This window comes from Strongylocentrotus purpuratus, unplaced genomic scaffold (genome assembly GCF_000002235.5).
Source record: "Strongylocentrotus purpuratus isolate Spur 01 unplaced genomic scaffold, Spur_5.0 spur5_scaffold_13, whole genome shotgun sequence".
NCBI lineage: Eukaryota > Metazoa > Echinodermata > Echinoidea > Camarodonta > Strongylocentrotidae > Strongylocentrotus > Strongylocentrotus purpuratus.
The window spans coordinates 31244306-31270441 of NW_022145598.1; the positions used below are offsets into that span (position 1 = coordinate 31244306).

A 26136-nucleotide genomic window follows, 5' to 3' on the forward strand; every position below is an offset into this window, starting at 1 on the left:
ATATCTGTTTCAAAAAACATTCAAAGGCGCGAGCTACTCCAATAAAGTTAGCATTTAAATGTCTTGAGGAAGATGTGAGGTTTGAGTGAAGCTTTGAAGTGGTCAAGGTTGTCAATTTCGCGAATAGATGATGGGAGGGAATTCCACAGGCGAGGAGCAATAGAGGAAAATGCTCGGTCTCCATATCCCTTGAGATGAGTAATGGGCATTTGGAGAGTAAGGCCAGATGAGCGAAGTCCAGGGCGAAGATGACGCCGCTCGATTAAAAATGACACAATATCCAGGAGCCCACAGCGCCTAGTCTGCAGCCAGGAACTGACAATTTGACATTTAGCCACAATTTCCAAAACATTGATTAAGGCCTAGCTCTGTCATTCTCTGGCTGTGTCAAAGAAGAGAAGTACAATGAGGTGTTTCATGAATTGATTTCGATTTTAAAAATCAATTTTAAGGCCGAAAACTGATACTTGCGAACAGTTTCATAAAATCTATTTTAAGCTAAAATCTATTTTATTTTTTGGATGAAACAGGGCCTACAATCGCAATCAATTTTAGGCCTTTAAAATCGATCGGATCGATTTGCAGATCGTTTTGTTAAGGCTTGATGAAATACCGCCCCCCCCCCCCCCTGAGCTTACGATGTGTTCCACTAACATGCAGTAGGTTCACAGTGCAGACTGCTACGCACAACGATACCCCCCTCCCCCCCCCCCCCATTTCTTCTCTATATCACTGAAAATACCTTTAATTATTTCAGAAGTTGACTCCTGCACTGGCAGTTATGTCATTAAAAAAGGGGTTACTGTGTAATGTGTTGTTGTAGCCTTTCTAATTGTTATATTACTGTCAAGTATTAACCTCAACTTGTACCGAAATTAGGAAAGTCAGTTATGTATTAACCTCAACTTGTACCGAAATTAGGAAAGTCAGTTATTACAAGTATCGACGATATCCTGTACATGTAGTTCTACAGGTGTATATAAATTACACAGAGACTATAACAAATATTCAGTCAACTCTTGTATGTTTTTTGCATTGATTTTATTTATGCATTGCCACTGCAGCCTGGTAAAACATATTCTTCTTTAGATATATATACAAATAATATACATGTACATGAAAATTATTATCATACATGTATGTAAGTTTGAGCAATTCACGTCTAGAACAATGGTTACCGCTTCACATTATTTGTTACAGATTCTACATCTTTATGTACGTATGTCAAATTTTCTTGCAATAAAATTGATTTTCAATCCAGTTGCTCTCTTCTGTTGTTCATGTTTTTATTAATATTTAATCAGAAATGGAAAGTGTTACCATCTTAGATTTAAAAACAAACAAACAAATAAACAAAAATGCCCCGTGCATAGAAATTCTCCTCCTACAAGAATTTGTTTTTCTAGATATGTAACTAGTACTGACAATTCTTTATTGAAGGGAACTTAAATATAATGCATACTAATGGGGGCCTGCCTTCTTTTAGATGACTCCATAACATGCATCTACCTGTACATGTGGGAGGGCAAGGCCAAGGTATTTCAAGATAAAAAGAATTAAAAGATGACATTTCTGACACATGTATTTGTACGATAACGGTTCCCTCATTGTTTTGTTATGATAACAAGATGTGAAATTCTTATAGAAGGCCAGGAATGATCCGTAGAATGATATTGACCTAATGATAACAAAGTTACAATTTTTTAATACAAATAAATAAAACCTCCAACTTATACCAGTGGTGCCAATTAAGAATTCCAAAAAAATACTCACATGTAAAATCAAAGTAGAGTGTCACTATCATGAACACACAGTGTAAGACAAATAACTATTAAAAATAAACTCTTGAGGTTTTTCTTGCTTTAGAATAATGAATTAAGAAATTATACAAGAAATAAATATAAATCTGAATGGAAATTGACAATGATCTGTAATTCGTATCTGGTGCAATTGGTGCTCTTGTTCAGCCTACATGAGAAGCCAAATAAATATGAACACACTTTTCAAAGAGAACCTGAAAGAAATGACACATTCGATTTGTATACAAGGTTTCAAACTACATGTACTACATGTATGCAAGGTCTTTGATAAACTGATGTTTCAAAAGGAATTATCTTTGGACAACAATAGACATGTGAACACTTCTAAGAAGAAAACCAACAGGTAAATTCTGTAAAATTATCGTCAATATTTACTGCCACATGACCCAGCAGATTTTGATATGATATCAGACAGTTGATGAGCTCTGCCCTGAATGCTCTTGGTTAGGCTTGGCAAAGTGCCAGGAGGAAAGCACAAACAAAGTTTGGACTATACATGTACATTTACAGAGTACAGTACATTTACATTGTACAGTGTATGTAGCCAACATGTAAAGGTACATGTACATGCCCAAATTATAATTAATACCCCGGTAAATTGATATTTGACACTCAATGGTCAGTCCAGGTCAAGTTTACCCAGGAAATTAAACCAACGTCAACAAATACATTGACCGGATTTAAATTGTTACACCCTGTAAGTGGTACCGCACTACACTGGTAGAAAACAAATACTGGTCAAAGAATACCGCTCAAGGTTTCTCATAAACATGCAAACCAATACCAAGTGTATGTAGATTCATTGAGAAGTACAGGCCGTGTTGTCTTGAGGTCAAATGAATTATCAAATCAATAATAAGAACAATAACCGGTCAAGTTGGTCAACCTACAGAGACTTTTATAAAAGCTTTCAATAGGTGAAGAAGGTCAAGTGAACACAGCTTCCTTTTATCTCTCGTCTACATAAACGCAAACAAGATAAATGTATCAAGTTCTAATATAAGGGTATTATGGCCCATCCAAGCATAAGATCAATATAATTAATGCCCTACACATGTACATGTACCTGTAGTGTACTTCACATGCATCAAATGTACATACATGTAGTATTCATTTACAACCATTGAAATCCTCTAGCTTTTGTTCAAGCTTTAATGACATGTATGTACATGTACACATACTGTAGCACACACTGCAACGCATGTGCAAAGGTACTGATTAAGAATACACAAGAATGAAACCAGTATTTCCTCCTTGTTTCTTGAAAACAATATGGGGATAGATTATGTATTGAACACATCAATGGCAGATCCAGGAAATGATTTTGGCATGATTACCATGGTACAAGAAAGTTGGCTTGGAACATAAGGGCAGCCCTACAACAGTTGGAGCAAATGGCCTTCAAAAGTACAATTTTTATTCTCTCCCCCCCCCCCCCCCAATCATTAGCACAAAAGTTATGGTATATCAATTTGCAATGTCTGCTAACTCTGCTCACATGATCATCCAATCATGTAGAATATATTTATGTACATTTAATTGTATGTACAATGAAAATGAGGCTGAGTTTAGAAGAGGAGTTGTCCATAGTTACATGTACAGTACATGTAGTTATGAGTTGGCTGAGGCAGTCTGTAATGCAAGGTACATGTATTCACTAAAAGGTATCCAGGGTGTCTCCAAATGAATTGATCCACTGTCAACTTTCAAAAGTGCAAAGATTCCTGTCCATGCTTAGCACCAAAAACTGCAACGTCAGGCTTTATATCTAATCTGACTTGAGCGAAAGGTAAAATGCATGAAGTCATTGTAAACAGGTTGCAGATAAATAGGCAGGGAGTTCTTTCCCAGTGTTTGAATGTTCACCATCATTCTGTTATCAAAACTCTTTGGCAGAATGTACACACACATCAGTTAGCTTTAGGCAGTGGGACTGTGAAGAGCTTAAACTTTAAACCAGGGGGATGTGCTGATAACCAATCACAAGCAAGGATTTCAGTAGCTTATAACAAAAACTGTCATTTGTCACTGATGACAAGTTTTGTGAAACGTCCCCCAGGATCTTCGCTGGTAACCAGCTCCCGCTTTTTCTCACAGACACTGCATGTTGCTCCTGAAGAAACTTTGGATGATGATGGTGACATCTTTAGGCTTCATCCCCCACGGATGAAACCCCCGCCGCAGATCATCTTGCTGCTATGGCAACCTGCAGATACTGATCCTGATACGGCTTGTACTCTATGAGTCTCCTTGATGCCTCCTCCACAGAAAACCACCTTCGACATCGCCCTGGAGTGTAAATCGGGTGCAGAAACAAACGAATGAATAAAAGATAAATAACTTGATGCTATGTTGTTGGCACTGCCAATGTGTGCCATATCAAGAAGTTGAATATACGTCTTGTTTATTCATCTAACCTTCTCAAGTTTAGGAGGAAATCAAGGAGAGTGGTACTGGTCAATAATTCTCATTCTTGATCTTCCAAAGAACTGAACTTTTGAGGCCTACTGGGAGTGTACAGAAAACAGAAGAAGAAGAGGATCCCTTAACAGGGGAAGTGGTATCTACATGTAAACAGATATCCCATTGAGTCAAGAAAACTTGATTGAGCGATAAAGTGATTTATTTATTTATATGCATTTATATGCATTTATTTATTCATCTTTTTACTTACTAATCTAAATCTATTTTCTCTGATTGATTGATTGATTGATCATTCATCCATGCATTCATCTATTCATTTACTTATTCATTCATTCATTCATAAAACACACATCACTCGCTCGAGTGACAATTATGACTATTATGTAACCACGAACCTGTACCGGTATTCATTGTGTATCAATTATATTTCCCGGATTCATCTTTTTTCATTGCATTGTAATTCTTTATACAATCATTGGTACATGTATATGGGAACCTATATTGTACAAGCATTGCTTTTTAATAGGTTCCTCATACATGTATTTCACGTAACCGATTATTTACTGCATCATAGTTTTTGGCATTATGCTTTATCTTGCTGACCTTATACATGTACATGTAAATTGTTATTTTGTGGAATGTGAAACAATAAAAACAAAAAAACAAACAAAAACATAAGACATGGAGGTAGATCTTTGAACATCGCTTACCTATCCTTTCTCGATCTTCCCACGAATCAAACTCTTCTGTAACTACTGAAGCAAACACCGACGTTCTGTGCTTGTTGGATGCATCTACAAAGTTACCCACAAAGTTCACCAATCTCGAACTCACGCCCGCCTGCAAAGAAGGACAAAATGGGAAGAAAATATCTATTAAAGGATTTTGTTCGATCTTCTGATCAGGAGACAAGTTGCGAAGGCATGCATGCATACTTTACCTGAATGTAGGATGACATTTCTGGTCTTGAGTGATTTATTGTCTTATTATGGCAGCTCAACTAAAAAGTGTACATGTGCAACTGGGATAATAATATACCGGTAATACTACATGTATGCATTACTGTAAGTGCAGTGGAGTATATTTGTATGAAGCTGCAACTATATAAATTATAGATGGCAAAAAAATGTTATCATCATCATAATCTTAATTTCTACAGGTACCTGATTTGTGTAGACATGAATCAATGCTTCTTGATATTTTATTTACAAAATGTATATGACTATCAAACATCTCTAAACTACTAAACACTTTTAAATGTTGCTACACTGTAAGTTGCTGTAAAATTAAAAACAACAAAAATTACAATATTAGACTGGTGTACATGTACATGTATAATGTATTATGATATCCCATTTTTTGATGATTGTCAACAATTTCTAGCTTCTTTTGAAGGACAAAAAATAAACTTAATGTACAATGTAAACAGTTAAAATGTATTTTTTTTTCTAAATGGTAGATTTTGTTATGATTTGAAATGAGAAATAGCTCAGCTTAATGAAAAACTTTATCACACAAATTCATCATAAGGTGAAGCAAAATATGTCAAAAAGAAAGCTTTCCAACAGAAAATTGCAGCTCTGTACAACAGTAGCTGCTAACAAATCAATATTCATTAGCTCCTTCGCTGACAGCCAATCAAAAGATTCGCCTTATGAATAATGCATATCTATGCAGCAAAGAATGATTATCCGACGGTTCTTTGCCGTAGTCTAAATATCAGGGGGTAGAATCGGTGGATAGATGAATACACAAGCTCTTCATTCAGCGAGCACACAAAAGATATAGCAAAATACACACGGGCATCCCCATAGAGCACTGTAGCAAGACTAGTCATAACACTTGCTGTGCATGTGATCGCCATGTGGGTAAGCAAGTGATGTACACAAAGCAAGTGCGCATGTCCATAGTATTCCCGTCATACGTCATCTCTCTCCCAGGTAGCACTATAACCGGGGGATCCCAACCTATTGCACTAAATGGTTCTAGATCCGTGATTTCATAACAGGGGATTTTCCCTCATAGCAATAACAAAGGAAAGAGTAACATCTTCATTTTGAACTGGCGATCAGATATCTTGACCAATAAATAATCAAATAACTTGGTTCAATAGTTACATTTTTAATGTTACTTCATGAATGTCGATTAGCATTTAATGGTATTTTCTGGTTCCATTTATCCTTTCAATGTTGAAAATTCACATTTGATTGTTATTGATTTACTTTTTGTTTGGATAATAAAACTTCAAACTAAAATTCAACTCAATGTAAATTTTGTTTAAAGGTTTCACTCAGAACAGAATTGGACTTTTTATTTTTGTTATAGTTTGTATTATATCCTGCATCAAAAATTTGTTGGCTTTTGATTGGTTGAGAGCTCATCACATGACCAAAAATATTTGAGCTATTTTTAGAAAGTACTATATGAGAGTACTATTTTGGTTTACTATTTGGGAGTTGAAAAAAAATTGTGAATTTTTTTTTTAATTGAATCAATTTTTTTCTTCAAATCTTTATTTAATGAAAACAAAATATTTTACTCAATTTTTTTTTTTTTTTTTTTTTTTAAATAATTTTTTGATGCAGGATATAAAACAAATATACCATGCCTTCTATTCGAGGTACTGGTTAAACTATGGGCCTCGGTGACTCCAAAAGTACCATTTGCTTCGGGGCTGCGCCCCTCAGCAAATAGTACTGTAATAACTTTTGGGAATTCTTTTATAAGAAAATGGGGAATTTAAAGACTGCAGGGGTAGATGTTTAGTCTAGCCTAAATTAATGCTCACGCAAGGCCAGGGCCAAGTCATACACACATACAATTACAGTCTCTGAGAGAAAGGAGTTATCGATCAATGATTTTTAAGTAACTGATGTTTATTCACAAGAAACATGGTGGTGATATCCAATATATTTACTTGCCACAACCTAATAACAGTTACACTTAACTCACATTTATACTAGTTCTTGCCCTTTGGCTAATTGATGATGCTCCCGAGCAACATCCTCCCAGCTCCTAACTCTTCAGTTCTCACAAAATCTGTCTGTCTTCAAACTACCTCGGCCTCAGCTCCAAACTTTTACACACTCCCAAAAACCTCGCCCAAATTAAAGCTAGTCTCCAATTCAGACCTCCCTTTTTAATCGTTCGAGCATCCAATTTCTGTAACACTGCCCCCTCCTTAACTTTGAACGTCTCGTTCAACACTAGGAACTTCAAAACAGGAACCTGTCAGTAAAACAACAATAAGATAACAAGAAATGTAAAATACTAAATCTAAAAATAACAACATCATTAAAAATATGAAGCATTAAAAATGTGAAGCATGGAAAACACAGAATAGGAAAACCTGAAAGAAATCATCATAATTTCTAAAGTAGCACATTAGCATGGCACAGTCATTTATAAACATACATAAATTACCTTTGTTTCAGCCTCACAAAACAATTCTTAGGTTGTGGCGAATGCATACATAAAAGCACTTGCAAAATGAGACAAAGCATGCAGCATATGCATCTTACCTGATATCATTGATCGTAAATTTCAAATATCAATACAATAAACTGGACTTCAACTCTCAGTATACCAGAACAAAATACATCATACATGAATATAATTGTTGTTCCACATCAGTCTGGTGACTCTGGTCAACATGTTCAGCCTGTTGCACACTTAAGTAATAATCACTATAGAACAAAAAAAAAACTGGATATAAACAAAAACACTTTTTTTTTTTTTTCAATATCACCTTTAAATATGGCAAAAGTTAAAGGTTATTCTGGTATAACCATCAAGTTTGGTATTCGTCCTCTTTGGTAACAACAAATGGGATATCTCGATTCATTTTAAACTGGTTTGGTTAGCAAAATTAGAGTTGCCAACAACACATAAGTACAACCCTGGAAAAAAAACATAACAATACTCTGAATTTATATGCCAAAGCGGAAACACTCATTTCAACTGCCAATATAAAAGAATTTATACAAAACAAAATTGTTTTTACAAAATAACCTGATCTTGTAAAAACATGATCATGCATGATTGTCCATAGATTTCAAAATGACTTTAAGTCATTAGAAAGAAAAAAAGGGCAAAGCGTCCATTTGCTATTATCTGTTCTTACAGAACGGCACGAAATGCCACAAATCAATTCCACATTTCGAGTTCAGGTGAGTAAATCGCTCATCTGTGATTACACCTAATGCAAGAAAGCCACTTCAGTATTCTCATTCTTTCTACTCTCTTTGATAAATCATAGTAATGTAATTCCTACAAGTCCTCCTTTATAAGAACACTTAACAATTGTGTTCCTCTTCACAAGTTCAATATTGAGGAATGCTAATAACACCAAAATGTTGGTCCCTCAGTTCTACTTTCGACTGGTTCATTCGAAAAGTTCAGCAGCACAATGGAATAAGTGTCTGACTCCTTAAGTTCATTTGCATCTTCAAAGTTGCTTCAGCTAAATGGAGTCCTGTCATCACTCATGGTGACCAATTATTTGTTTCTCTAATCAATGCAAATAGATGAAATTCCACTAATAGTCCATGCAAGTGTTCACTATAAAAGCTTTCAAAGTTTGATGGATTTCGTAAGGCTGCATAAAATTGCATGGCATTTAATATAAAAATTGTTCACCGTTATAAACACGAACCGCGTTACCATGGAGACCAGATACGCTCATCCGACACGCGTTGCCATGGAGACCAGATTCGCTCATCCGACACGCGTTGCCATGGAGACCAGATTCGCTCATCCGACACGCGTTGCCATGGAGACCAGATACGCTCATCCGACACGTGTGAAGATACTTTGGGACGGCATCCCGGCGTCTTGCGGTACTGGCATCTCGCGTCCTGGCTTGAAGCTTCCTCGGTAAGGTACCTCACTATCTGCTCGTCAGGCCTCAGCTACGTGATGGAGAAAATCTGCCATCCAATTCTGGCTTCCAAGTAGATATTTCTGCAACAAAATAACATCTTTTGCAGAAAAAGGTGTACCAGAGTGGTACAACCATATATGCGTATATTAGGTATACACATGCAGAAAATTGGCTTTTATGTAAATAGCCATAATAAGAGAAAATGCAACTAACTAGGTTGTGGCAATATTATTATAAAAACTTATTGTAATCTCAATATACAAAAAACAAAACAATTCTGCCATATTTGTTTCATAAGCAGTTACACAGCAACTTCACTGAAAACTTCCCACACAGAACTGTGCTGTATCCCTGCTGGAAGCAGGTACTGACTTTCAAGCACTCTAGCTCTGCTAATGTGAAAAGAACCAGCTAGTCGTAAGCATAACCATTAAAACCTAACAAACAAGGAATTTAATGAAAACCAAGTCCTTAACCATAGCAATATCCTCGATTACAAATAATAATCCATAACTATGTATAAATGTAACCCACTACAATTATAGACAATGTGATAACCGTGATACACAGCTGTCAAAGTTACCAGCTAATCCCAACCATATCTATTGGGAGACTAATTCCTTTGACGATGCTGATGCTCGTGACTGTTTTCTCTCGAGGGTTCTTCATCCAGAGCATCGTCAGGTTGACACACTTGATATTTCTCGCTGAGCTTGGGATGCTCCTGATTACTAGTTTGTGTTGCTACAGCGATAAAAGAACAGTTATCATCACTTACATGGAACCAGGGCTCCTTCTGTCCCTTGTACTTGCAAAGACGGTCTCTGTGAACCACTCTTGGTTTACTCCTTTTCGTCAACTGAATCCTGTAGACTGCATCGTTTATCTTCTTTAGAACAGAGTAAGGGTCTCACAAGTCTGACATCAATTTAGGTGATATACCTTTCTTCCTTCGAGGATGCCAATATCCGGACTTCAGGTCAAGGGCGCAAAACCACTGGGAGCCCGTCAATGCATCTAAGATGTCGTCAATACGAGGAAGCGGGTAAGAATCTTTCGTTGTCACCCGATTCAAACATCGATATTCCACGCAAAAACGCATACTGCCATCTTTCTTAACGAGTACAATCATTGAACCCCATTCTCCTGATGCTGGCTCTATCACTCCTTGTGACTTCATCTCATTAATAGCTCTGACAGCCTCCTCCCTCTTAGCTAGGGGTAAACTAGGTTCAGCATCACCCGTCTCTACCTTGTGTGCGACTATGCTTGTCTGTCCCAAGTCCATGGATCCCTTGGAGAACAGGTCTTGTCGTCTCAGTAACAACTCCCGCGTTTCTTCTGGTTGTCCCGTTGACAATCCTACGCTGCTTCTTTCAGGCAGCAACCTTAAACGCGGAGCGAACTCGCCTGTGACTTCTCCTGCCTCTCCAACATTTTCCTCTTGAGATTCAACATCAATGACAACATCAACTCGCTCACATTTACCTACACAATTACCTTCTTGTGAAGATTGGGTATGCTGATTCAAAAGTGTCCTGCCAACCATCACCCCTCTGAGGAAGAGTCCTTCTGCTTCTCCACCCAGGGATGTAATGACAGGAGCCTTGCCATTTCTAGCCGTGTTCTGCTCCTCGAACACGACTAGTTGCCGTTTCCCTCTGCCATCATTGAGGCCTCTACGTGCTTTCTCTGAACACTTGGTGATGTCACTGGGCTCTGGTCTCCAACTCTGGCTTCCAGCACCTGCAGACGCCTTTCAATACCCTGCTGTGCTGTGGAAGATCTGTCAAGGTGCGCTATAATTTCAGCCTGGTTACTGACGGCACTTTCCGCAAACTTCTCAAACGCTTGTAGGAGGGCGCCAACTCCTAGAGGACTCGAAAGGCGACCCCTCCCTCTTGTACGCGTACGTGACGAGATCCGTGAGCGATGCATGGTTGAGAGTCGATAGTCACTTCAACAACTGTGTATCACCCTAAACCCCTGTTACTTTCATGAGCCTACTCTTGCTTTATTTAGAAGTTTTATAAATGGAAACTATAAGGCTACTGTATTTAAAATCCCTATACAAATTTCACGTCAGGTTCAGTATAGTTTAAACTTTTCCACAATAAAATCCAATGAAGAAGAATATAATCCTAAAGGGGATTAAAATTATTGAGTTAGTTAAATGGCAAATAAAACAATCCCATCAAAATAAGTTACTTAAAGTGACTAAATTTACTACTAAGTTATATCTTAACTTCCCCAAACAAAAGTAGCTTATCGGGTCTGCAAAGCAAGACTAGCTGTATCTAGCCTGCGGGACTACCAACTTTCCCTTTGCTCAGCACATGCACTGAAACACCGATCCTAAAACATTACTACACACACACACACCAATACAACGCGTTGCTCCCCGTATACACACAGAGCTTTTGCAGTGCAGTGGTGTACGATGCCAATGCAATGACAATGAACGTTGGCTACTGCCATTGACCTATCTTAACTTTATACTACTAGTTACTACAATCAAAATATGACTTATTCCCTAACTAGACCTAACAATCTTCTAAAATTCCACCTTTCAAATCCCACTTCTGACACCAGTGTAATAACTTTTGGGAATTCTTTTATAAGAAAATGGGGAATTTAAAGACTGCAGGGGTAGATGTTTAGTCTAGCCTAAATTAATGCTCACGCAAGGCCAGGGCCAAGTCATACACACATACAATTACAGTCTCTGAGAGAAAGGAGTTATCGATCAATGATTTTTAAGTAACTGATGTTTATTCACAAGAAACATGGTGGTGATATCCAATATATTTACTTGCCACAACCTAATAACAGTTACACTTAACTCACATTTATACTAGTTCTTGCCCTTTGGCTAATTGATGATGCTCCCGAGCAACATCCTCCCAGCTCCTAACTCTTCAGTTCTCACAAAATCTGTCTGTCTTCAAACTACCTCGGCCTCAGCTCCAAACTTTTACACACTCCCAAAAACCTCGCCCAAATTAAAGCTAGTCTCCAATTCAGACCTCCCTTTTTAATCGTTCGAGCATCCAATTTCTGTAACAGTACTATTGGAGTCACCTCTTGCGCATAGTTTTAACCAGAACCTCTCAAGGCAGTGTATATTTGTATACTATACTGGGCTTACTATACTGTTTTGACAGGCCTCCATGTACATTGTACACACAGCACAGCAAAAAATTACTTTGCATTTTTCAGACTTGGGTACATGTACAGGTATACAATGTGTATTTGTCATGTCTTTTAAAACTGCATGATGTACTGTACATGTCTGGAAGACAAAGAAACATTTTGTAATGTTTATGTTTAACCCTGCTAAAAAATACATCCTGATTGCCTGGTTTATCTTATCTTTAATTTTCTTTGAACGGGCAGCAAAATATGTTAACACCCATACATTTATCATCCATCAGAGTCAAATAAAAACAGAGGAGCTACTCATCTATCTTGTCTGTCTATTTGCTCACTTCAAATCTCAAAGGTGTGCCCCTTTGAACTTTGTATTTCCACTTGAGGCACTGTTCATAGCATAATTTAAAGGAAAAGACCAGTTATGGTCATGCGATTGCATTGTGAAAGAAACGTGGTGGAATCGATCAGAAAAGGTTGATCATCTAGCATCTAGCATCTGCAAGGTTCTGGAATCATTAAAATGATAAGAAATTTGGCCCATTCTTCGTAAAGCTAGAAGCACTATACACAGAAAGATGTATATGGGTCCCCTATATCTCTCACAGACCATGAGAGAAACAAATTTACCAAATATATGAATTAGTAGGCAGTTTCCCGGCAAATTTTTTATCATCATGTATTAGTCAAAACATATTCTTTCACATGATTGGTAATGAGAGCTTCCATTTCATTTTTTGAATTAGGGGCGTTTCCAATTATGGTCTTTACCTTTAATAGGAACAGTCAACGTCAACGATATACATGTAAACAGTACAATGTAGGTATGCATGTATCATGGCTGTATAGGTGAATTGCTGTTTGGGCTACAAGTACAACTTAATTGTCTAATACCAAATTAGTTTATTCCTATATGGTCTATATCCAGCCCGTCTACTATCCAAACGGTCTCATAATCATTTTGCCTACTTATCATTTGGTCTAATGACCATTAAGGTTAATAGCTACATGTTTTTGGTCTAGTTTCCATTTGGTCTAATCTCCAATAAGTCTACTACCCATTTGGCCTGTCGCTCATTCGGTCTAACTGCCAAATTTTTCAAAAGTTGTAATTATAAAGATTCACAATTCCAAAAATGTAATTCCATTTAGTTCTATTCCTGTACAGGGTAGGGCTGCACCTATTTACGAACCTTTAACATAACAATCCTATTTCAGTTTCGGAATAATGAACCGTTCAGAATATCAAAATGTAATTCCCTTCAATTCTATTCCTGAAGTAGCTGTACACTGTACGTACTCTATTTACAAACCTTCCGAATAGCAAACTTTAACCGTATTTCAGTTTCAGAATCATGAACCCTTCAGTCTTAAGATTCAGATAAAAAATCCTCCCAAAAGTCGCTACAAATGTTTGGAATTTAGAACCCTACATGTATTTCATTTCAGAATTACCCTGTACTGTATGAACCTGGCTATGGGAAATCTCTGTTTCGGAATTACGATTTACAAACTTTTGGAATTATGAACTTTCAGAAAAAAACAAGTTGTCTACTGATCCCGGCCCCCCCACTCAGTGTTATTTAGGGTACGCATATGCTCGTACCCTCTTTTTGAAAGCACCCCCTATCTGAGGACTGCCAACATTTCCGAACCCCCCTATCGCGGGCTTTTCGCGGGCTTTTCCTGCCTTGGAGACCCCCCTAAATCAGGAAAAATGCTCAATGTACCCCCCTAAATTCGGAATAATTTCTCAGGAATCCAAAGAGATGAGAGAAAAAAAAGAAAAACACCCCCTTTTTAAAGAAAACTCCGGGTGAAAAGTCAAATACACCCCTTTTTTTACAATTCTCGGGCCGGACTTTGTCGCACGAAAAGTACCCCTTTACCGGACATTTTGGCAACACGCATGCGGTCATTCCGACCTCTGAGTGGGGGGGCCGGGCTACTGATACAGCAGCGCAGGTATTTTCAAAATCATTTAAATGGAGGAACTACAGCCTTCCTTCACACGTGAAAAAGCCCAAGGTGATCTTCAAAACTGCTCATCCAATTTTAGAAAACAATGGTGGTTTTGCTTGCCTGCTCTCAAACCATTGGGAGATGAGGGAAGAGAAGGGAAGAGAAGGGAAGAGAAGGGAAGAGAAGGGAAGAAGTGGAGAGGCACAAAGGGGTGAAGAGATGGGAAGAGGATACATGTAGATGGACCTGAGGCTGAGGCTGAGGGGGGGGGGGGGTCAATAAGAGGGAAATAGGGAGAAGGGGAAAAGGAGGAAAGAGAGGCAATGAGGGGAAATGGGAAGGGGGTAAGGGAAGGGGGTAAGGGAAGGGGGTAAACTAGGGGAGGGGGTAAACTAGGGGAGGGGGTAAACTAGGGGAGGGGGTAAACTAGGGGAGGGGGAGATAACAAACAGAAAGAGCGGGTATGAGAGGGTTAGAGCAGAGAGGGTCAGAGAGGGGGAAATGGTCAAAGAAGAGCAAAGGAGGTGGCTAGAACAGGGGAAAAGTGGGCTCAAGCGTGTCAACAAAGGGGAAACAAGGGTAGAAGAGGGGACAAACTGGGGTATCCCAAGGTGATCTTCATAAACATAGTTTTCCTGCTTATCCAATTTTAGGAAACAATGGTAGATTTGCTTGCCTCTCTTAAACCATTGGGATATGAGCCTGAGGGAAGAAGTGAAGAGGGGGGTGGGGGGGGGGGGGGGGGGGGGGGGGGGGGGGGGGGGGAGGGGGGTGGCAAAAAGGGGTGAGAAGATGGTAAGAGAAAGAAAGATGGGCATGAGGGAGGGGGAAGGGGTGAAGAGAGGGAGGGGGAAGGGGTGAAGAGAGGGAGGGGGAAGGGGTGATGAGAGGGAGAGGGAGAGGGAAGGGGTGATGTGAGGCAAAAAGGGGTGATGTGAGGCAAAAAGGAGGAAAGAGGGGCAATGAGGTTAAAGAGGGCAGGGGGGGGGGATAACAAAAAAAGGGGTAAGCAGCCGGGTATGAGAGGGTTAGAGGGTCAACGAGGGGAAGGATCACAGAAGGGCAAAGGAGGTGGCTAGAACAGGGGAAAAGTGGGCTTAAAAGTGTCAACAAAGGGGCAACAAGGGGGGAATAGGGACAAACTGGGGTATCCAACTTGAAAGTCACTGAGAATGACAACAATTTACTCACTTCCTCTATTAGTTCTCTGACAGCTGCCACAGCTGGTGTTTCATCAGGTTCGAGGCCACCGCCTGGTATCACCCATAAATCTTGACTTGACTTGCTAGACACAAGCAAGACCTGTGGTACAGGAAGAAAATATACACAAATTGCATCACTTGCCAAGAAAATAGATATTGATGTCATTACATGTAACTTCATGTTTGATAAACATACATGTACATGTTGTAACTTAAAAAGGAAGAGTTTAAATTCATGTACATGTTGGTACATGCTAGTTCAGTAGTTGACTCAACTGTGCATGTAGCAGTTAACTTTTTTCTTCCAAATTATTCTGTTTTCTCTTAACAAATTAGCAACAATTCATTTTATTTTACACTCATTCATAATTGTTATGTAGTATGGGAGTACCCATACTGCACTGCCCTGAGTGCCCTCCTATGTTTTTTGTTTGTAAATATCAATTAAAGCCTTTAAAGGCAGGGATATGAAGAGAGGACTCAAAGGAGTGGTACATACACTGTACTGTATGGAAATGTTTTGCAATTTCAAGATCCATAGCAATCTAACAAAGTAACAACTGGTACAAGTTGAATGATGCAAAAGAGAGATAGCTAAATCGCTTTTTAAAGACATTTCTAAAACAATAAAACTGTTTTGCACCATAGGATTTTCAGACATTAGAACTTTCCTTGTTTTGTTCTTATTCAGTTTTTGAATTGTTTTGGAATTTCAAGATCCATAGCAATCTAACAACTGGTACAAGTTGAATGACGCAACAGAGAGATACAATGTACACCTGTAGATGAACAGTTTTTTAAAGTTTTAAACACATTTCAAAAACAATAAAAGTTTTTTGCACCATAGGATTTTAAGACATCAGAACCCTCCTCCTTTTGTTTGTATTCAGTTTTGTTCCCAGATTTCTTTGGACATTCATTTTTGCTAATAGTTTGCAGTTTCAATAAACACACACGGTGACACACAACCAGTGCGTTAATCTTCATCACCTTGAAGCAGCACTTTAATACTTACTCTGGAAGAAGAAACATTTGTTTTCTTCACAAGAAAATAAAAGAACATAGATCTAGTGTATCTTGAAATAAATATTTAGATTGTTGAACCCCTATGCCATGACTGAGTAAAGACAGGTAGGCCTTAGAATATCTAGACCACTGAGTCTGACTCTGAGGCTCTAGATCTATCATCTAGATCTAGAATCTAGATCTAGACTAGATTCTTAGTATAATAATAATAAATGCTATGTCAATTAAATTATGTCATCACTCTTTTTTTTCTTTCTTTCTTTCTTTTCAAACAAAATAAATGTTAACAAAGCCTGGATTACTTTACAACATCCGAACACTAGGCCTAGACGATCTACTATTTTGCAAAGCAATTTCCTTTTCCCTCTCTCAACGTCGCGTCAAAACATAGGTGTCGCACCAAAATGACGACCGTGTGTATGTAATAGCGATTTGACCATTGGCGATATGAGTAGTGTAAGCTAGGCACGTAGACCACCGCCATACAGAAACATACCCGGCCGTCTGGCTGGGCGGAGCACGTGGGAGATCTCTACAGGCATAAGAAGAGCCGTGGGGCGCAGAAGGCGAATGGGATGAGAGGGAGAGGGGCCTGGTTTAACATTGACAATGTCCATAGATACAGATAATATTTAAACCACCAAGATCTCGAATATATGTAAGTCGTGTCTGATGTTAAAACAATGAATTTTAGGTCAAATATGAATAGAATACAAAATCAATCATCATGCAACCTTTCTCAACTCGGCTCAGGCTTCAGTTCAGATAAATTTTCAAAACATGGAGCTAAACAAAGATGCATGCAAAATCCAATAGACTACCAAATTAACAATTAAAAATCTAACATTTTCCCCAGCCCTCACAAAACACATCTTAATAATTTCTTGAACAGTCTACCACATGGATTTTAAGGTCTAGCTTTGATAGTTAAATATAATAAATTGAAAAATAAAAATCCAATCAAGCTAACTCACCTCATTCTTTGATTCGTTTCGGAAGCACAGACAAGCGGCTCGTTTCCTTTTGCCATCCGGATAATAAGTCCGAATTTGATTCAGTTTATACTGGTTAATGGTAGAATCCTTTGAACCAACACCACTTAGCATGCTTAGAAGATGGTGGGTTTTAGGTGATATTGTATCACAAGGCATTTCGTCTGCTACAACATGCAGAATTTCTGCAGAAATGTTGACAAATTCGACAAGAAGTATTCCTCAGTTGCTCAATCCCGATTATTTGTGTACATAATAATCCTTAATTTACGTACGTACGTACGCGCGCGCGCGAATTGAAACCGTACGCGTGAGTACACAACCAACTAGACTATTATGTTGTCGCTGATTGGTCAATTGCAGGTTATGTGTCTAGGAGGGGTTGCTTAAATTAAAATAGGATGACATGGACTATATGATTTTTTGTCATTTCACATTCCTGTACATGATTGTAAATAGCCAGTTGACATGATTGTAAAAATCAATTCAACACAATTAATACAATATTTCACCCTCACCCTCATTGCCCATATTATCATCAGGTGATAAAAACACCAAAATTGACACAAAGGTTGAGCCATCTTGAATTCGTTCATTATTGCACCCATGCAGGAACGTAGCCAGAGTTAATGTTTGGGGGGGGGGGGGGGGAGGGGCACATACATGTAATCGATCGAGGTAAAAAAAAAAAATGGTCAAAAAAGTTCAACCGATCTTGGAAATTTTTGTGCCCCCTACCGGTTTAAGTTTTTTTCGGGGAGAGAGGGGCTTGGGAACTTGAAGTGGGAGGCTAGAGTCCCCCCCCCCCCCCCCCCCCATAACCGCTTGTACATCTTACACGGGGCACTTGAACATGATTATCGTCAAAGGTGGATAAGCTAGGTGCCCCGGATTTACAAAATTATGAAGGGTAAAGGTCTACACATTTATACCAAATTAAATTTGATCCGATGTGATAGGAAGAATAGGACTGACTATAATTATAAAGGTTGAATTTGCAATTTTCCTACTCACTTTTATAATTATTTTCATTACTTATAATGCATTTTATGCTATGCCTCGTGTATTCTTTCTGGACTTTTCGTTTAATTTGTGCATACGATGTAAACAATTTTTTGGGGGTAATATTCCGTGCAAATGATTAAATGATAATGATGAAGATAATGATACAAATTTACTAACAATAGTAATGATAATAATAATAATAACAATAATAATAATAACATTGATAATAATTATGATAATGATAAAATATAATTACATTGATAATTACCTTTGACAATTTCTTTTTGTTTTGTTGTTGTTTTTCTTTTTTCCCCTATCATTTTCACCTGTAACATAATTACATTTTTTTTTTTTTTTACCTCTGGTATATTTACCCCAGGTGTATTTTTTAACGGTCTATCTTACCTCTGTAAAATATCCGTCATTTTTACCACCGATATAGTCTCTGACATTTTTTTTACTTGTAACGTTTTTTACAAGTCTGACATTTTCACAACTAATATTTTTTTAGACTGGCACCACAAATAATTCCGTTGAAGATCTAGTACAGGAAACTGACATGTTCTTTGAATGAACCACTCAATTCACTCTTTCAGGTGTTTGGTTTTTTGTCAGAACCCTGATATCCTTGCTTATAGATGCTCTGTAAAACAAGGCTTGTCCACCTATAGGGCATAGTTATAGTTGGCATGACAGTGGGAAGTGCATGATATCAAGGAGATTTATTTGCTGTCCTCATGTTATTCTAATCGCAATGTAGTGATTGTGTTTTTGTTTGTTTGTTTGCCAACTTTGTAAGGTCTAAGTATGGTATAAAAATCATTTGCTGATTTTTATCATTTATGATTGAATGATTATTAGACCATGATGGATAGTAGAAGAAAGGGGCATTAAACAAACTTGGAATTAGACGAACTATCGAAATTAGACTAACTGAATGGGTAGTAGACCCCGCCCCCCCCCCCCCCCACTCAGAGGTCGGAATGACCGCATGCGTGTTGCCAAAATGTCCGGTAAAGGGGTACTTTTCGTGCGACAAAGTCCGGCCCGAGAATTGTAAAAAAAGGGGTGTATTTGACTTTTCACCCAGAGATTTCTTTAAAAAGGGGGTGTTTTTCTTTTTTTCTCTCATCCCATTGGACTCCTGAGAAATTATTCCGAATTTAGGGGGGTACATTGAGCATTTTTCCTGATTTAGGGGGGTCTCCAAGGCAGGAAAAGCACGCGAAAAGCCCGCGAAAGGGGGGTTCGGAAATGTTGGCAGTCCTCAGATAGGGGGTGCTTTCAAAAAAAGGGTACGAACAGGGGCGTACGCAGGGGGGGGGGGGTTTCGGGGGTTCAAACCCCCCCTTTGGTATTTTTATGTGTGTAAACCCCCCCAAAAAAAACCAAACCCCCCCCCCCTTTGGTTTTGTTTTTTTTTGTTTTTTTTTGTTTTTTTTAATTATTAAAAAAAAAAAAAAAAAAAAAAAAAAAAAAAATTATACCCACGGTTAACCTAAAAAAGGTGACCTTACCCCCCCCCCCCACGAAGAAAAATGTCAAATTTTGAAATTTCGAGACCAAAAAAAAAAAAAAAAAGTGTCCGCTTACCCCCCTGTTCATTTTGGGAATAATTGTATTTTAGTAGTCAGTCGTAATATGTGTTCTACATTGCCATAGAACATCATCTTCACCTTTAAGTTTAGGTTTAAATGTAAATCCCACCTCCCTGGACGGCAACAGAAATCGTACATAACTATGTTGGAGCAATAACGGCCCCTTCTGGGGAATGGAAGAAATACAGTTGAATGATACAACTATAATGTTCAAAAATGATATTTAAACAAACACAGAAAATCTTTAAAAACAAGAACATCTTTGGCAGCGAACAACAAACGAATCGTTCGTTCGTGTCTCATTAGATCAAAATAGTTATGTAAAGTCCCTTAATTAAATTAAATTAAATTAAATTCTTTCATCGCCCGATTGCTGCAATGGCCGTTTCATTAACAGCGACCAGGTCTTCATCTGTGCAACCCGTTCCGCCGCACTGCAAGATGTGGTCCATCATCTTTTCGAGTCTCTCTTCAAATGAAGGCTAGCTTTAAGATATACTTTAAAAATACATAATACCCTATATCTCAACTGGCAGTACTAACACTACTTTATACAAGTATGTACACAGGGGCGTCGTGGGGGGGGGGGGGGGGGTGTAGAGGCCAACGATTACCGACAAAAATAGCCACCAATTACCCGACAAAATTAAATGTCCAATATTTACAAATTCAACCCTATGAACATGGGGCCGAAGGCTAAATTGTTTTTCCTATGGACTATCTATAGTACTTGCATATACGCAAAATGGTAATTTCCTCGACGACATAAGTATACGAATTATTTCTTCAATTTAGTCAGCATCATAGCTATAAATTTTAATGCAGGCGCGGAGCAAGGATCTTACTTTAGGGAGGGGCGGTAGTGAGCAAGAGAATCACTTAAAAGCGCGCTCATTAGGGGAGTGTGGGTGATGGGTGAAGCTTAGACGTTTCATCACAATATAGAGAAAGGAAGACGATTAATTGTACCGTTTTCGACTGTTAATCCTTGGCTGAATGAAGATCCCCCCCCCCCCTCCCGCGCGAAGCGCGAAAGCTATGACGTTTTTTTTTATTAAATCATTATTAAAAAAAATAAAAATTGCCGTACCGTTCTCGACTGTTTATCCTTGGTTGAATTCAGTTTCTCCCCCTCCCGCGCGAAGCGTGGAAGCTTTGACGTTTCATTAAATTATTAGAGAAAGAAGACGATTCGTCGTACCGTTTTCGACTCTTAATAAGCCCTTTTCATCTGAATTCAGTTTCCCCCTCAAAGCTTTGACGTTTCCTCATATTATTAGAGAAAGATCACGACTTGTTGTACCGTTTTCGACTCTAAATAAGCCCTATTAATTTTGTCTGAATTCAGTTTCCCCCTCTCGCGCGAAGCGCGGAAGCTTTGACGTTTCCTTAAATTTTAAAGAAAGAAAACGATTCGTTGTACCGTTCTCGACTCGTCTAAATGAAGTTTTCCCCTTCCTAGCGAAGCGCGGAATTTTGGGCGTTTAATCACAATATAGAGAAAGGAAGACGATTCCTCGTACCGTTTTCGAATCTTAATAAGCCCTATTCATCTGAATTCGGTTCGCGAAGCGCGAAAGCTTTGACTATTCCTCAAATTATTGGAGTAAGAATACGATTCGTTGTACCGTTATCGACTCTTAATAAGCCCTATTTGTCTGAATTCAGTTTCCCATTCTCGCGCGAAGCGCGGAAGCTTTGACGTTTCATTAAATTATGAGAAAAAGCAGACGATTCGGTGTACTGTTCTCGACACTTAATCCTTATCTGAATGAAGCTTCCCCCTACCGCGCTAAGCGCGGAATTTTTGGCGTTTCATCACAATATAGAGAAAGGAAGACGATTCCTCGTACCGTTTTCGAATCTTAATAAGCCTTATTCATCTGAATTCGGTTCGCGAAGCGTGAAAGTTTTGACGTTTCATTAAATTATTAGAGAAAGAAGACGATTCGTCGTACCGTTTTCGACTCTTAATAAGCCCTTTTCATCTGAATTCAGTTCCCCCCTCAAAGCTTTGACGTTTCCTCATATTATTAGAGAAAGATCACGACTTGTTGTACCGTTTTCGACTCTAAATAAGCCCTATTAATTTTGTCTGAATTCAGTTTCCCCCTCTCGCGCGAAGCGCGGAAGCTTTGACGGTTTCTTAAATTATTAGAGAAGAAGACGATTCGTTGTACCGATCTCGACTCGTCTAAATGAAGTTTCCCCTGCCGCGCGAAGCGCGAAATATTTGGCGTTTCATCACAATATAAAGAAAGAAGACGATTCGTCGTACCGTTTTCGACTCTTAATAAGCCCCCATTCATCTGAATTCAGTTTCCCCCCACTCGCGCGAAGCGCGAAAGCTTTGACGTTTCCTTTAATTATGAGAGAAGAAAGACGATTCGTTGTACTGTCTCGACTCGTCTAAACGACTTTTCCCCTTCCGCGCGAAGCGCGGAATTTTCGGCGTTTCATCACAAAAGAAAGGAAGACGATTCGTCGTACCGTTGTTGACTCTTAAACCTTGTTTGAATTTGGTTTCCCAGAAAGTTTTAAACCTCTGATTTCTTTAGCTGATATTATAGGAAAGTGAAACTTCGAGAAAATACAAGTATTTTAGTTGTAGTCACTCGCGAAGTCGTCACAGCGAATAAGAAGTCGTAGGGAGAGATGTATATTGTCGGTCGACCGACAATATACATCTCACCGACTTCAAACTTCTGCATTGATATAGTACACGAGGATCAAGCAAGAATACCGACAAAGCTGACCCGACATAGCAACATATTTAACCGTGTCTTTCTTGCTCCCTCGACGAGACGACTCCACCCAACAACCCCCTTCTCTCTTTAACTCCCACTCTCAGACTCTTACCTCCCCTCTCTCTCCTCTCTTTAACCCCCCCCCCCCGTTTCTATTGTTTCCCTTTCACTCTTTTTTCTTTCTTTTTTTCTTTTTTTCCTTTTCTTTCTTTTCCTTTCTTTCCTCTCCTCCCTCTTTTTCTTTTTTCTCTTTCTTTCTTCTCTTTTCTTTCCTTTCTTTTCCTTTCTTTCCTTTCTTTCCTTTCTTTTCCTTTATTTCTTTTCTTTTTCCTTTTCTTTTTTTCTTTTCTTTTCCTTTCCCTCTCTTTCTTCCCTCTCTTTTTTTCCCTCTCTTTTTTTCCCTCTCTTTCCCCCCTCTCTTTTTCCCCTCTCTTTTTTCCCTTCCCCTTTCCTCTTTTTCCCGACGCCAGCGCAATTTTACCGACAATATCCTGACAGGTGGGGGGGGGGGGTGTCGCACCCCCACCCCCCCCCCCCCTTTGGCGACGCCCCTGTATGTACACTATGATACTAAGAACGACAACAACACATTACACCCAAAGTCTAACTATTAAAAAGTAAATAACTAATTATTAGCAGGGAGCGGATTAATTGTATCGTGACAATAGATGGCACTAGAGTACTATTACACACGGTCAGAGCTATTCTGACTGCAAATTCAATCGCAATGACTTTACAAAAACTGCTGATTTACTGACGTTACGTATTCGAGATACAATCATGATTTGGGTGAAATCACTCTTAGTCGCTTGGGGGCACGTTTAATGATGAGAAGTAAAAGGGGTCACACTTATCGAAAGGGATAAATCACTTATTAGAACAGAAAACGAGCACGTGGCAAACACAAAGGGTAATTATCAGAGGTGAGAATGGGGTAATCCTTACACCTACACAAAAAGCACTCACCAGGGATGACATAATGCACTTATGAGAAAGGGAAATGGGAATTTTTCGATGGAAAAGGGGCAACCATAAGATTTTGATTGGGGCATCAATAAGAGGTGAAAAATAGCATTTATCGCACCTGAAAAAGGGTATAGGTCCCTTATTAGAAAGAAATAGGGGCACGTATCATTGTTAAAATGGAAATTATCAGAGGTGAAAAGTAACACATATCGCACCTGTAAAGGGGGCACTGACCAAATATAAAAAGGGGCGCTCATGAGAATGAAAAAGGGCACTTATAATAAAAGAAAGTGTGCATTAGTTGAAAGAAAAGTGGAGGGGCATTTATTAGAGTTTATAGGGGGCATTTATGAAAAGAGGGAGGATTCTATTATAAACAAGAAAAAGAGGCACATGTCAAAACGGGACAGTTATCAGGGATGAAAGGGAGTAATTATAAAAAGGGGGAAGGAGGCACTTATTGCAACGGAAAATGGGACACGTGGCACAATAAAAGGGACACTTATCAAATGTGATAAGGGGTAGGGGCACTTTTACATATTAATAGGGGCACTTTTAGAAGTAAAGGGGGCACTTTTCTACGTAATGAGGGGCGCTTTTAGGGTACTTAAAAATGTGGGGGCACGGTGCCCCCATCCCCCGGGAGGGCCGCCTCCGATTCGGAAAATTTCAGATATGCACTTTCCAGTCAAATAAAACAAAAATATATACCCTATCACTGACCGACCATGCGAAATTGCCGTCCAAATTCGCAGTTTTGAAGACAATTCAACTTGGTCTTAAATGGCGATCTTTATACTTTTGTGTTATATACTTTGATGACGTCATCGCAAAGTTATCGCAAAAATGATGGATTTACTATGCATTATATATAACAATACGTTTTAGGCTTGCAGTACAATTTGCACAGATGACAATGGTTTCAGAATGACTGTAATGCCCTTTTGAATGACACCAAATACGGTTTATTTCACGCAGAAATGCCCGGCAGCCAAACACACACAAAAAAAGGGTTCTAGAAAAAGATTTCATGGCGTTTTAGGGTCATGCATGGCACCCATGCTTTAACTCTTGCGAAAATACTAATTAACAAGATGCGGGTGAATACCAGGCGAATTTTTTACTAAAAATGTCATAAAATTGTAATTTCTATTTTTTTGACAAAATATATTTTGTCTTTAAAATTATGGAATTTACTAATGTAGAACGCTGCAAAAAAAAAGAAATTTTCTTGTAAATTCAGGTTTTCTTAATCTATTCAAACTTAGCCTAGCCCTCTTAGCCCAGTTAAAAGCCGTCTTAGGCTCATGTATAGCATACTAACTAAGTGCAGAAATGTTGTTATTTACGTTTTAGGGTTTTCACTTAATTCCTAAATTACATTATGATACATTTATATGTGTAAAATCTTGTTAAGGGTGGCGGACTTGAATATCAGGTAAAGTGTCATAAACAGAAAATAAAATAGTATTTCCTTGTTTCACTTCAGTTATATGTCTGGTCAAATGGTCTCGTATATTATTTTAGTGAGGAATGTTTGTATCAAAGCGAAACGAAGTAATAACCAAATTTAGACATGCTTCAACTTCAAATAGTTTTTCATCGTAATTTTACTCTAAAGAATCTATTAGACGAACATGAGTTTGAGCTTCTACGCACCCACGCTCGTAAGTTTACCATCAGTGATCGGTTATTTTTTTTCTTTAATGTTGAACCTACAGAGTACGTGAACATCATTACAAATGATTTCAATCAAAATACATTTCCTTCCAGAATGTTACTTTCAAATGTGTTTTTCTTTCTCCTTCACCCTTGTTACAAGCCCAGCCGTATGAAATATCATATTCACCTACGATACTGTGACATGATATAAAAAGTGTAACAGGCCGTATATCATGGTATGACTGATGCGGGTCGGACATAGATTTATGTGGTTTCCAGGCAAAGTCACTATTTGGCTCTCTCTCTTTCTCTCTCTCTCTCTCCCTATCCCTTTCTCTCTTTCTCTCCCTCTCTCTCTCTCTCTCTCTCTCTCTCTTTGTGTTAAAAAAGTCCAGGGTCCATGAGTAAACCCATATCGTTTACATAATAATATCTCTCTCTCAAATCTTTCTCTCTCTCTCTCTTTCTCTCTCTCTCCCTTTATTTCTCTCTCTTTCTCTCTCTCTCTCTCTCTCTCTCTCTCTCTCTGTAGTCTCTGAGACTAACTGTGGAAAAAGTGCAGGAACGCAATCATAAGCGATGCTTGACTAGGATGGCGGCCTCAAAAGAAAAATCTTTTAGTGTGAGCCCTTTAAACAAGATGTCAAAAGGCCTGTGAGACCGACATTGTTGGCCTTGTGGGATGTCACCCCTAAGACCA

At 38.6% G+C, this 26136-nt stretch overlaps 1 protein-coding gene across 1 annotated transcript; it reads right to left on the reverse strand.

Annotated features, from left to right (window-relative positions):
* Positions 1-1024: 1024 nt before the first annotated feature.
* On the reverse strand, positions 1025-17713 carry LOC588851 (diphosphoinositol polyphosphate phosphohydrolase 1). The gene is made up of 4 exons (XM_788515.5): positions 17441-17713; positions 15430-15540; positions 4955-5084; positions 1025-4109 (listed from the first exon to the last, which is right to left on the reverse strand). Exons 1-4 carry the CDS (start codon positions 17615-17617, stop codon positions 4006-4008), a joined length of 522 nt encoding a protein of 173 aa, XP_793608.3. The 5' UTR covers positions 17618-17713; the 3' UTR covers positions 1025-4005.
* Positions 17714-26136: the final 8423 nt, after the last annotated feature.

What these genes read in the sequence shown, in the direction of transcription:
- LOC588851 (XM_788515.5), bottom strand. Translation starts at nt 17,617, where the DNA reads ATGCCTTGTGATACAATATCACCTAAAACCCACCATCTTCTAAGCATG. An exon ending in TCAGAGAACTAATAGAGGAA is followed by an intron (nt 5,085 to 15,429) that starts GTGAGTAAATTG and finishes CCTTCTTTGCAG; the next exon opens with GCGGGCGTGAGTTCGAGATT. An exon ending in GGAAGATCGAGAAAGGATAG is followed by an intron (nt 4,110 to 4,954) that starts GTAAGCGATGTT and finishes TTTACACTCCAG; the next exon opens with GGCGATGTCGAAGGTGGTTT.